Raw genomic sequence first — 15,248 nt, 5'->3', positions numbered from 1 at the left:
CTTGTTTAGGAATTTTTAAGCTTAAAATTGTATCTAATCTAATTAGTATGAATCATTACAGTTGAGGGTCTATCTTACTACCTATTACATAATAATGAGCCTTGTGTACCTTCTAACTAATAGCAGAGATAGGAAAGGGTTAACCTGATTGTTTTTAACTATGTAAGGTCCCTTTAAATAGAGGCCAGAAACACAGCTCTCATACAGCAGTGATCAAGCGTGTCAATACACGCGAAACATGTCTGCGGTTTGCTCAGCTGTGACCCCGACCTCTTGCTAAATGGAGCGTTTGCTCTGAATTTGTTTTTACATTGAAGTCCCAATAAATTTCTATCTTTTTATCTGGATGCCTCAAGGAAGTTCTTTTTGTATACTTACATTTCTCCTTATTACGGTGCATGCTGCTTGATTGACCTCCTGCCCTGTGTAGCCCGGATGTACTCTGTGGATCTACTTAATGGAAGTGGCCAAGGTTGGCAACTGGACATCCGGACAAGATCCGCATACCAAAACCTGTGAGGCCATGCTGGAGCTACCAGCAACACAAACGATTGTTCCATGATGATTTTTGAGATGTATATATGTATTGGGTACTTGTAAAGCATGGCTCAAAGGCGCTGCTCATTTTATCTACCTCGGAAGGATGAAAGGCTGAGTGGACCTCGTCGGGGATTAAACCTGCAACCCTTGGGTTGCTACAGAGCTCAGCAACAGTGCCTTAGCACGCTGAGCTATCTGTCCTTTTGGAAGAACTAGAGGCAGGAAAATATAAGCAGGTTGGTAACACCAAGGACTGATAACGCATCCACCGCTTCCGCCTGAGTATCCCTGGACCTGGACAGGAACCTGGAAAGTTTCTTGTTTAGATGAGAAGCCATCAGATCTATTTCTGGAAGACCCCACATCTGAACAATCTGAAAAAACACATCTGGATGGAAAGACCACTCCCCCGGATGTAAAGTCTGACGGCTGAGATAATCCGCTTCCCAATTGTCTATACCTGGGATATGAACCACAGAAATTAGACAGGAGCTGGATTCCGCCCAAGTAAGAATCCGAGATACTTCTTTCATGGCTTGGGGACTGCGAGTCCCACCCTGATGATTGACATATGCCACAGTTGTGATATTGTCTGTCTGAAAACAAATGAACGGTTCTCTCTTCAACAGAGGCCAAACCTGAAGAGCCCTGAAGATAGCACAGAGTTCTAAAATATTAATTGGTAACCTCGCCTCTTGAGGTTTCCGAACCCCTTGTGCTGTCAGAGATCCCCAGACAGCTCCCCAACCTTAAAGACTTGCATCTGTTGTGATCACTATCCAGGTTGGACAAAAAAAAAGAGGCCCCTTGAACTATACGATGGTGATCTAACCACCAAGTCAGAGAGAGTCAAACATTGGGATTTAAAAATATTTATTGTGATATATTTGTATAATCCCTGCACCATTGGTTCAACATACAAAGCTGGAGAGGTCTCATGAAAACGAGCAAAGAGGATTGCGTCCGATGCTGTCATGAGACCTAAAACTTCCATGCACATAGCCACTGAAGGGAATGACTGAGACTGAAGGTTCCGACAAGCTGAAATCAATTTTAATCGTCTCTTGTCTGTTAGAGACAGAGTCATGGACACTGAATCTATCTGGAAACCTAAAAAGGTGACCCTTGTCTGAGGAATCAAAGAACTTTTTGGTAAATTGATTCTCCAACCATGTCTTTGAAGAAACAACACTAGTTGATTCATGTGAGATTCTGCAGAATGTAAAGACTGAGCTAGTACCCAGATATTGTCCAAATAAGGAAATACCGCAATACCCCGATCTCTGATTACAGAGAGTAGGGCACCGAGAACCTTCAAAAAGATTCTTGGAGCTGTTGATAGGCCAAACGGAAGAGCGACAAATTGGTAATGCTTGTCTAGAAAAGAGAATCTCAGAAACTGATAGTGGTATGGATGAATCAGAATATGAAGATATGCATCTTGTAAGTCTATTGTGGACATATAATGCCCTTGCTGAACAAAAGCAGAATAGTCCTTATAGTCACCATTTTGAAAGTTGGCACTCTTACATAACGATTCAAAATTTTCAGATCCAGAACTGGCCTGAATGAATTTTCTTTCTTTGGGACAATGAATAGATTTGAATAAAACCCTAGACCCTGTTCTTGAAACGGAACTGGTATGATTACCCCTGAAAGCTCCAGGTCTGAAACACACTTCAGAAAAGCTTGAACCTTTACTGGATTTACTGGGATGCGTGAGAGAAAAAACCTTCTCACAGAAGGTCTTACTCTGAATCCTATTTGGTACTCTTTAGAGACAATACTTTGAATCCATTGATTTTGGACATAATCTGCTCAAATGTTTTGGAAGAATCTTAATCTGCCCCCTGCTAGGTGAGCTGGAATGAGGGCCACACCTTCATGCAGACTTGGGGGCTGGCTTTGGTTTCTTAAACGATTTGGATTTACTCCAACTTGAAGAAGGTTTCCAGTTGGAACCAGATTCTTTGGGGGAAGGATTAGGTTTCTGTTCCTTATTTTGTCAAAAGGAACGAAAATGGTTAGAAGCTTTAGATCTACCCTTAGGTCTTTTATCCTGAGGCAAAAAAACTCCCTTCCCCCAAGTGACAGTTAAAATAATCCAATCCAACTGAGAACCAAATAACTTATTACCTTGGAAAGAAAGAGATAGTAATCTCTACCATGATACCATGTCAGCATTCCAATATTTAAGCCACAAAGCTCTTCTACCAAAATAGCTAAAGACATAGATTTAACATCAATTTTGATGATATCAATGTATCACAGATAAAATGATTAGCATATTGAAGCAAGCGAACAATGCTAGACAAATCAGGATCAATTTCCTGTTGCGCTAAACTTTCCAACCAAAAAGTTGATGCAGCCGCAACATCAGCCATAGAAATGGCAGGCCTTAGGAGATGACCAAAATATAAATAAGCTTTCCTTAGATTAGATTCAAGTTTCCTATCTAAAGGGTCTTTAAAAGAAGTACTATCTTCCATAGGAATAGTAGTATGTTTAGCAAGAGTAGAAATAGCCCCATAAACTTTTGGGATCTTTTCCCAAAACTCCAATCTAACTGCTGGCAAAGGATACAATTTTTTAAACCTTGAAGAAGGAATACAAGAAGTACCAGGCCTATTCCATTCCTTAGAAATCATATCAGAAATAGCATCAAGAACTGGAAAAACCTCTGGAGTAACGACAGGAGGTTTATAAACAGAATTTAAATGTTTACTAGTTTTAATATCAAGAGGACTAGTTTCCTAAATATCCAATGTAATCAACACTTCTTTTAACAAGGAACAAATATACTCCATTTTAAATAAATAAGTAGATTTGTCAGTGTCAATATCTAAAGAAGGATCTTCTGAATCAGATAGATACTCGTCAGAGGAGGATAATTCAGTATGTTGTCGGTCATTTGAAATTTCATCAACTTTATGAGAAATTTTAAAAAGACCTTTTATGTTTATTAGAAGGCGGGATGGCAGACAAAGCCTTCTGAATCGCATCAGCAATACAATCTTTTATATTCACAGGTATATCTTGTACATTAGATGTTGAAGGAACAAAAGGCATTGTACTATTACTGATGGACACATTCTCTGCATGTAAAAGCTTATCATGACAACTATTACATACTACAGCTGGAGATATAATCGCCACAAATTTACAACAAATGCACTTAGCTTTGGTAGAACTGTTATCAGGCAGCAGGGTTCCAACAGTGGTTTCTGAGACAGGATCAGATTGAGACATCTTGCAAATGTATTAGAAAAAAAACAACATATAAAGCAAAATTATCATTTTCCTTTTATGGCAGTTTCAGGAATGGAAAAAAATGCAAACAGCATAGCCCTCTGAATAGAAGAAAAGGCAAGAGGCATATAGGAATGGGTTTTAAAATAACTAAATTATTTGGCGCCAAGTATGACGCACAGCGTAAGCTGAAATTTTTTGGCGCTAACAACATCCGGAAATGACACACTCGCGTCATTGAAGACGCAACCTTGTGCAAGGAACTCGGCATCAACTAAGATGCCGGAAATTACGAATTTGCGTCATCGGATGTAACTTTGCGCCAAAAAAATTATCGCGCTAAGAATGACGCAGTAAACTTTGGCATTTTTAGACTAGATGCTTACATTTGGGCATATACGTGACTTTAGACAGTTATAAATTTCCTCACTATATAATACTCACAATAGAAGTTTGTATATTTATCTATATATATATATATATGACTTTTATATCAGATGTGTTTTTTATTTGCACTATATTCTAAGTATTCTTACTCTATTGGCCTATAAGCCTCTAGCCCAAGATAATTCATTTTTAAGTTCACTTTTAAGCCCACTAATCAACTAAGTGTTAAAAGTATTTTGAATAAGCCAATAGAGTAAGAAGACTTAGAATATAGTGGTCAATAAAAAACACATCTGATATACAAGTCATATATATAGATAAATACACAAACTTCTAATATTAGGCAATGAACACCACTAAGTCATAGACAAAATGACAGTAGTATAATACACCTGACATTATAATCTATAATTCACGTGGAGTCTGATATAGACGAACAATTGTCCTACTGCATAGACTCTCAACAGGTATAAATATTGACAATATATGGATCAAGATATAATTTGCAACTATATAACATTCAATAAATTCTCTGATAAATAACAGACTGGTCAATGTCAGACCCCATAAGCTTCTCTTAAATCAACTGTCAAAGCAACAACTAGACCATATCCAATGAAAATGGATCATAAGCACACACCTACGAGAAACAACCTATGGCCACATGGTTAGAAGTCGACGCCTGAGAGTAGGCGTGATGTCACGCCCAATAGAATAAGCCGAAAATCAACTTTTTTTTATAACAAGAATGAGAATACAACTAATGGGGTGATAGAAGCATGATACAACTAATGGGGTGATAGAAGCATGACCCCTAAAAATAAAAATAAAGACAAAGAAAAAGTTTTAACATAATCTGAATGTTAAAGAAAAGATATTGACTGAATTAGCAGGATGTGACATCACTGCCGACAGGAGGCTGGATACATCGAAGATGAATAAGAGTAATAAAAACACATAATAGAAAATATGTGATATATTGAAAGGGCCATTATACACTCATTTTTTCTTTGCATAAATGTTTTGTAGATGATCTATTTATATAGCCCATAAAGTTTTTTTTTTAAATGTATAGTTTTGCTTATTTTTAAATAACATTGCTCTGATTTTCAGATTCTTAACCAAGCCCCAAAGTTTTATGAGAATACCGTCAGTTACCTTCTCCAGCTTGCTCCTGTTTGTGTAAAGGGTCTTTTCATATGCAAAAGAAGGGGGAGGGGGGAGTGTCTTATTTCCCACTTGCAGTGGGCTTTCCAGCAACCTTTTCAACAGAGCTAAACTGAGAGCTTCTAAGTAAGTTTTAAACCGTTTTATACTGGATTTTTATATCAGTATCTCACAACACACAAGCACACTCACCTGCAATCCAGTCCCTCAGACACAACACACAAGCACACTCACCTGCAATCCAGTCCCTCAGACGCAACACACAAGCACACTCACCTGCAATCCAGTCCCTCAGACACAACACACAAGCACACTCACCTGCAATCCAGTCCCTCAGACGCAACACACAAGCACACTCACCTGCAATCCAGTCCCTCAGACACAACACACAAGCACACTCACCTGCAATCCAGTCCCTCAGACAACACACAAGCAAACTCACCTGCAATCCAGTCCCTCAGACACAACACACAAGCACACTCACCTGCAATCCAGTCCCTCAGACACAACACACAAGCACACTCACCTGCAATCCAGTCCCTCAGACACAACACACAAGCACACTCACCTGCAATCCAGTCCCTCAGACACAACACACAAGCACACCCACCTACAATCCAGTCCCTCAGACACAACACACAAGCACACTCACCTGTAATCCAGTCCCTCAGACACAACACACAAGCACACTCACCTACAATCCAGTCCCTCAGACATAGCACACAAGCACACTCACCTGCAATCCAGTCCCTCAGACACAACACACAAGCACACTCACCTGCAATCCAGTCCCTCAGACACAACACACAAGCACACTCACCTGCAATCCAGTCCCTCAGACACAACACACAAGCACACTCACCTGCAATCCAGTCCCTCAGACACAACACACAAGCACACTCACCTGCAATCCAGTCCCTCAGAAACAACACACAAGCACACTCATCTGCAATCCAGTCCCTCAGACACAACACACAAGCACACTCACCTACAATCCAGTCCCTCAGACATAGCACACAAGCACACTCACCTGCAATCCAGTCCCTCAGACACAACACACAAGCACACTCACCTGCAATCCAGTCCCTCAGACACAACACACAAGCACACTCACCTGCAATCCAGTCCCTCAGACACAACACACAAGCACACTCACCTGCAATCCAGTCCCTCAGACACAACACACAAGCACACTCACCTGCAATCCAGTCCCTCAGAAACAACACACAAGCACACTCATCTGCAATCCAGTCCCTCAGACACAACACACAAGCACACTCACCTGCAATCCAGTCCCTCAGACAACACACAAGCACACTCACCTGCAATCCAGTCCCTCAGACACAACACACAAGCACACTCACCTGCAATCCAGTCCCTCAGACACAACACACAAGCACACTCACCTGCAATCCAGTCCCTCAGACACAACACACAAGCACACTCACCTGCAATCCAGTCCCTCAGACGCAACACACAAGCACACTCACCTGCAATCCAGTCCCTCAGACACAACACACAAGCACACTCACCTGCAATCCAGTCCCTCAGACAACACACAAGCAAACTCACCTGCAATCCAGTCCCTCAGACACAACACACAAGCACACTCACCTGCAATCCAGTCCCTCAGACACAACACACAAGCACACTCACCTGCAATCCAGTCCCTCAGACACAACACACAAGCACACTCACCTGCAATCCAGTCCCTCAGACACAACACACAAGCACACCCACCTACAATCCAGTCCCTCAGACACAACACACAAGCACACTCACCTGTAATCCAGTCCCTCAGACACAACACACAAGCACACTCACCTACAATCCAGTCCCTCAGACACAGCACACAAGCACACTCACCTGCAATCCAGTCCCTCAGACACAACACACAAGCACACTCACCTGCAATCCAGTCCCTCAGACACAACACACAAGCACACTCACCTGCAATCCAGTCCCTCAGACACAACACACAAGCACACTCACCTGCAATCCAGTCCCTCAGAAACAACACACAAGCACACTCATCTGCAATCCAGTCCCTCAGACACAACACACAAACACACTCACCTGCAATCCAGTCCCTCAGACACAACACACAAGCACACTCACCTGCAATCCAGTCCCAACACACAAGCACACTCACCTGCAATCCAGTCCCTCAGACACAACACACAAGCACACTCACCTGCAATCCAGTCCCTCAGACACAACACACAAACACACTCACCTGCAATCCAGTCCCTCAGACACAACACACAAGCACACTCACCTGCAATCCAGTCCCAACACACAAGCACACTCACCTGCAATCCAGTCCCTCAGACACAACACACAAGCACACTCACCTACAATCCAGTCCCTCAGACACAACACACAAGCACACTCACCTGCAATCCAGTCCCTCAGACACAACACACAAGCACACTCACCTACAATCCAGTCCCTCAGACACAACACACAAGCACACTCACCTGTAAACCAGTCCCTCAGACACAACACACAAGCACACTCACCTACAATCCAGTCCCTCAGACACAGCACACAAGCACACTCACCTGCAATCCAGTCCCTCAGACACAGCACACAAGCACACTCACCTGCAATCCAGTCCCTCAGACACAACACACAAGCACACTCACCTGCAATTCAGTCCTTCAGACACAACACACAAGCACACTCACCTACAATCCAGTCCCTCAGACACAACACACAAGCACACTCACCTGTAATCCAGTCCCTCAGACACAACACACAAGCACACTCACCTGCAATCCAGTCCCTCAGACACAGCACACAAGCACACTCACCTGCAATCCAGTCCCTCAGACACAACACACAAGCACACTCACCTGCAATCCAGTCCCTCAGACACAACACACAAGCACACTCACCTGCAATCCAGTCCCTCAGACACAACACGCAAGCACACTCACCTGCAATCCAGTCCCTCAGACACAACACACAAGCACACTCACCTACAATCCAGTCCCTCACACAACACACAGGCACACTCACCTACAATCCAGTCCCTCAGACACAACACACAAGCACACTCACCTACAATCCAGTCCCTCAGACACAACACACAAGCACACTCACCTGCAATCCAGTCCCTCAGACACAACACACATGCACACTCACCTGCAATCCAGTCCCTCAGACACAACACACAAGCACACTCACCTGCAATCCAGTCCCTCAGACACAACACACAAGCACACTCACCTGCAATCCAGTCCCTCAGACACAACACACAAGCACACTCACCTGCAATCCAGTCCCTCAGACACAACACACAAGCACACTCACCTGCAATCCAGTCCCTCAGACACAACACACAAGCACACTCACCTACAATCCAGTCCCTCAGACACAACACACAAGCACACTCACCTACAATCCAGTCCCTCAGACACAACACACAAGCACACTCACCTGCAATCCAGTCCCTCAGTCACAACACACAAGCACACTCACCTGCAATCCAGTCCCTCACACAACACACAAGCACACTCACCTGCAATCCAGTCCCTCAGACACAACACACAAGCACACTCACCTACAATCCAGTCCCTCAGACACAACACACAAGCACACTCACCTGCAATCCAGTCCCTCAGACACAACACACAAGCACACTCACCTGCAATCCAGTCCCTCAGACACAACACATATGCACACTCACCTGCAATCCAGTCCCTCAGACACAACACACAAGCACACTCACCTGCAATCCAGTCCCTCAGACACAACACACAAGCACACTCACCTACAATCCAGTCCCTCAGACAACACATATGCACACTCACCTGCAATCCAGTCCCTCAGACACAACACACAAGCACACTCACCTGCAATCCAGTCCCTCAGACACAACACATATGCACACTCACCTGCAATCCAGTCCCTCAGACACAACACACAAGCACACTCACCTGCAATCCAGTCCCTCAGACACAACACACAAGCACACTCACCTGCAATCCAGTCCCTCAGACACAACACACAAGCACACTCACCTGCAATCCAGTCCCTCAGACACAACACACAAGCACACTCACCTGCAATCCAGTCCCTCAGACACAACACACAAGCACACTCACCTGCAATCCAGTCCCTCAGACACAACACACAAGCACACTCACCTGCAATCCAGTCCCTCAGACACAACACACAAGCACACTCACCTGCAATCCAGTCCCTCAGACACAACACACAAGCACACTCACCTGCAATCCAGTCCCTCAGACACAACACACAAGCACACTCACCTACAATCCAGTCCCTCAGACACAACACACAAGCACACTCACCTACAATCCAGTCCCTCAGACACAACACACAAGCACACTCACCTGCAATCCAGTCCCTCAGTCACAACACACAAGCACACTCACCTGCAATCCAGTCCCTCACACAACACACAAGCACACTCACCTGCAATCCAGTCCCTCAGACACAACACACAAGCACACTCACCTACAATCCAGTCCCTCAGACACAACACACAAGCACACTCACCTGCAATCCAGTCCCTCAGACACAACACACAAGCACACTCACCTGCAATCCAGTCCCTCAGACACAACACATATGCACACTCACCTGCAATCCAGTCCCTCAGACACAACACACAAGCACACTCACCTGCAACCCAGTCCCTCAGACACAACACACAAGCACACTCACCTACAATCCAGTCCCTCAGACAACACATATGCACACTCACCTGCAATCCAGTCCCTCAGACACAACACACAAGCACACTCACCTACAATCCAGTCCCTCAGACAACACATATGCACACTCACCTGCAATCCAGTCCCTCAGACACAACACACAAGCACACTCACCTGCAATCCAGTCCCTCAGACACAACACATATGCACACTCACCTGCAATCCAGTCCCTCAGACACAACACACAAGCACACTCACCTGCAATCCAGTCCCTCAGACACAACACACAAGCACACTCACCTGCAATCCAGTCCCTCAGACACAACACACAAGCACACTCACCTGCAATCCAGTCCCTCAGACACAACACACAAGCACACTCACCTGCAATCCAGTCCCTCAGACACAACACACAAGAACACTCACCTGGGTCCAAATAATTTACCAATGTTTTGGGCTCAACAAATGCTTTTAATCAACCACGATTAAGTGCATTTGTTGTTTCCAAAATGTTGCTAACTTGTGTTGCTCATCTGTAACCCACGTACCCTACAATATATGTGCAAACTTATCTATATCCCACGTACCCTACAATATACGTGCATACTTACCTATATCCCACGTACCTCACAATATATGTGCATACTTACCTATATCCCACGTACCTCACAATATATGTGCATACTTACCTATATCCCACGTACCCTACAATATACGTGCATACTTACCTATATCCCACGTACTCTACAATATATGTGCAAACTTACCTATATCCCACGTACACTACAATATATGTGCATACTTACCTATATCCCACGTACCCTACAATATATGTGCAAACTTACCTATATCCCACGTACACTACAATATATGTGCATACTTACCTATATCCCACGTACCTCACAATATATGTGCATACTTACCTATATCCCACGTACCCTACAATATATGTGCATACTTACCTATATCCCACGTACCTCACAATATATGTGCATACTTACCTATATCCCACATACCCTACAATATATGTGCATACTTACCTATATCCCACGTACCTCACAATATATGTGCATACTTACCTATATCCCACGTACCTCACAATATATGTGCATACTTACCTATATCCCACGTACCTCACAATATACGTGCATACTTACCTATATCCCACGTACCCTACAATATACGTGCATACTTACCTATATCCCACGTACCCTACAATATACGTGCATACTTACCTATATCCCACGTACCCTACAATATATGTGCATACTTACCTATATCCCACGTACCTCACAATATATGTGCAAACTTACCTATATCCCACGTACCCTACAATATATGTGAATACTTACCTATATCCCACGTACCCTACAATATATGTGCATACTTACCTATATCCCACGTACCCTACAATATATGTGCATACTTACCTATATCCCACGTACCCTACAATATATGTGCATACTTACCTATATCCCACGTACCTCACAATATACGTGCAAACTTACCTATATCCCACGTACCCTACAATATATGTGCATACTTACCTATATCCCACGTACCTCACAATATATACGTGCATACTTACCTATATCCCACGTACCTCACAATATATACGTGCATACTTACCTATATCCCACGTACCCTACAATATATGTGCATACTTACCTATATCCCACGTACCCTACAATATATGTGCATACTTACCTATATCCCACGTACCCTACAATATATGTGCATACTTACCTATATCCCACGTACCCTACAATATATGTGCATACTTACCTATATCCCACGTACCTCACAATATATACGTGCATACTTACCTATATCCCACGTACCCTACAATATATGTGCATACTTACCTATATCCCACGTACCTCACAATATATGTGAATACTTACCTATAATCCCACGTACCCTACAATATATGTGAATACTTACCTATAATCCCACGTACCCTACAATATATGTGCATACTTACCTATATCCCACGTACCTCACAATATATGAGCATACTTACCTATATCCCACGTACCCTACAATATATGTGCATACTTACCTATATCCAACGTACCTCACAATATATGTTGTAACTTACATGTACAGTGTACCACATCTCTTAGACACAACACACGTGCACACTCACATATAACCTGCGTACCTCAGACACAACACACGTGCACACTCACATATAACCTGCGTACCTTACAATATACGTGCATACTTACCTATATCCCACTTCACCCACACACATGTATGTTGTAACTTACATGTACAGTATACCACATCTCTTAGACACAACACACGTGCACACTCACATATAACCTGTGTACCTCAGACACAACACATGTGCACACACATATAACCTGCGTACCTCACAATATACGTGCATACTTACCTATATCCCACGTACCCTACAATATATGTGCATACTTACCTATATCCCACGTACCCTACAATATATGTGCATACTTACCTATATCCCACGTACCCTACAATATATGTGCATACTTACCTATATCCCACGTACCTCACAATATACGTGCATACTTACCTATATCCCACGTCACCCAGACACATGTATGTTGTAACTTACATGTACAGTATACCACATCTCTTAGACACAACACACGTGCACACTCACATATAACCTGCGTACCTTACAATATACGTGCATACTTACCTATATCCCACGTCACCCAGACACATGTATGTTGTAACTTACATGTACAGTATACCACATCTCTTAGACACAACACACGTGCACACTCACATATAACCTGTGTACCTCAGACACAAGATACATGCACACTCACGTGCGCTGATACGGGCACTGGCTTCTTCATATGGGGTTCCCAGCGTCACACACAGATCTTCTATTATCTCGACTTTCACTATATCAGCGTTATCTTCACCTGTACAAATAAAGCAGATTCAGCTTTTATATCCCATGATGTAGTTTTTATAACTTTACCATAAAACAGTTTGTGTATTTACCAGACAGACCATATCACCCAGTACACACGCTGTGCACATTTTCCTTCTTTATTTATTGGTTGTGCTCTGCTATATTCCAATATAAAAATGCATAAACTAAACAAGAGTTAAACTCATTTTGCTATCTTTGCTTATAAGTGTGCGAAGAAGGAGAAGCGATATCAGCGTAGAAACAAGAAGTCGCAAAGCTAGCAATGAAAAAAAGAATCCCTATACATCAAAACACAGATGCTTACAAAACACCCTCATATAACAGAGAGAAAGTACACTGCAGCGCTGTAAAAATACGGCTTAAAGGACATCAAATGACAGAGTTGAATTAGTATTGGAAGTCTACAGGGAGTGCAGAATTATTAGGCAAGTTGTATTTTTGAGGATTAATTTTATTATTGAACAACAACCATGTTCTCAATGAACCCAAAAAACTCATTAGTATCAAAGCTGAATATTTTTGGAAGTAGTTTTTAGTTTGTTTTTAGTTTTAGCTATTTTAGGGGGATATCTGTGTGTGCAGGTGACTATTACTGTGCATAATTATTAGGCAACTTAACAAAAAACAAATATATACCCATTTCAATTATTTATTTTTACCAGTGAAACCAATATAACATCTCAACATTCACAAATATACATTTCTGACATTCAAAAACAAAACATAAACAAATCAGTGACCAATATAGCCACCTTTCTTTGCAAGGACACTCAAAAGCCTGCCATCCATGGATTCTGTCAGTGTTTTGATCTGTTCACCATCAACATTGCGTGCAGCAGCAACCACAGCCTCCCAGACACTGTTCAGAGAGGTGTACTGTTTTCCCTCCTTGTAAATCTCACATTTGATGATGGACCACAGGTTCTCAATGGGGTTCAGATCAGGTGAACAAGGAGGCCATGTCATTAGATTTTCTTCTTTTATACCCTTTCTTGCCAGCCACGCTGTGGAGTACTTGGACGCGTGTGATGGAGCATTGTCCTGCATGAAAATCATGTTTTTCTTGAAGGATGCAGACTTCTTCCTGTACCACTGCTTGAAGAAGGTGTCTTCCAGAAACTGGCAGTAGGACTGGGAGTTGATCTTGACTCCATCCTCAACCCGAAAAGGCCCCACAAGCTCATCTTTGATGATACCAGCCCAAACCAGTACTTCACCTCCACCTTGCTAGCGTCTGAGTCGGACTGGAGCTCTCTGCCCTTTACCAATCCAGCCACGGGCCCATCCATCTGGCCCATCAAGACTCACTCTCATTTCATCAGTCCATAAAACCTTAGAAAAATCAGTCTTGAGATATTTCTTGGCCCAGTCTTGACGTTTCAGCTTGTGTGTCTTGTTCAGTGGTGGTCGTCTTTCAGCCTTTCTTACCTTGGCCATGTCTCTGAGTATTGCACACCTTGTGCTTTTGGGCACTCCAGTGATGTTGCAGCTCTGAAATATGGCCAAACTGGTGGCAAGTGGCATCTTGGCAGCTGCACGCTTGACTTTTCTCAGTTCATGGGCAGTTATTTTGCGCCTTGGTTTTTCCACACGCTTCTTGCGACCCTGTTGACTATTTTGAATGAAACGCTTGATTGTTCGATGATCACGCTTCAGAAGCTTTGCAATTTTAAGAGTGCTGCATCCCTCTGCAAGATATCTCACTATTTTGGACTTTTCTGAGCCTGTCAAGTCCTTCTTTTGACCCATTTTGCCAAAGGAAAGGAAGTTGCCTAATAATTATGCACACCTGATATAGGGTGTTGATGTCATTAGACCACACCCCTTCTCATTACAGAGATGCACATCACCTAATATGCTTAATTGGTAGCAGGCTTTCGAGCCTATACAGCTTGGAGTAAGACAACATGCATAAAGAGGATGATGTGGTCAAAATACTCATTTGCCTAATAATTCTGCACTCCCTGTATATAAGAGGCAAAAAATCATTTAATTTGAAACCTATATGCCTAAACAGATTCACTAAATTAATAATGTTTTACCTTTTTAACACGACTATCGGCCAGATTACGAGTTTTGCGTTATGGCTGCCTCACTGCTAACTTGCAAGTTATTTCCACCGCTCACCTTTAACGGTGCTGGTATTACAGGTTTAGTAGGCAATATGGCAGCGTTGAGCTCCATGCCGCACCCAAATACCAGTGCTGCTGTGAGCTGCTTTTACGTGCTCGTGCACGATTTCCCCATAAACATCAATGGGGAGAGCCAGCTAAAAAAAAAAGCCT

General features: G+C 43.0%; 1 protein-coding gene across 3 annotated transcripts in view; it reads right to left on the bottom strand.

The window, feature by feature from the left end:
* LOC128652796 (gastrula zinc finger protein XlCGF26.1-like) overlaps positions 1-15,248 on the bottom strand; it is a 232,525-nt gene that overhangs the window by 120,913 nt on the left and 96,364 nt on the right. For 2 of the 3 annotated variants that reach the window (XM_053705729.1, XM_053705730.1), the window contains exon 4: positions 12,851-12,949. The exons of the other annotated variant lie outside the window; for it this stretch is intronic. In XM_053705729.1, coding sequence (XP_053561704.1) covers positions 12,851-12,949 — 99 coding nt within the window. The remainder of the gene's footprint in view (positions 1-12,850; positions 12,950-15,248) is intronic. 3 annotated transcript variants of the gene reach the window in all.

The sequence above is a fragment of the Bombina bombina genome, chromosome 3 (genome assembly GCF_027579735.1).
Source record: "Bombina bombina isolate aBomBom1 chromosome 3, aBomBom1.pri, whole genome shotgun sequence".
Taxonomy (NCBI): domain Eukaryota; kingdom Metazoa; phylum Chordata; class Amphibia; order Anura; family Bombinatoridae; genus Bombina; species Bombina bombina.
The sequence above is the reverse complement of the archived record's forward strand: the minus strand, read 5'-3'. Positions and strand labels throughout refer to the sequence as shown.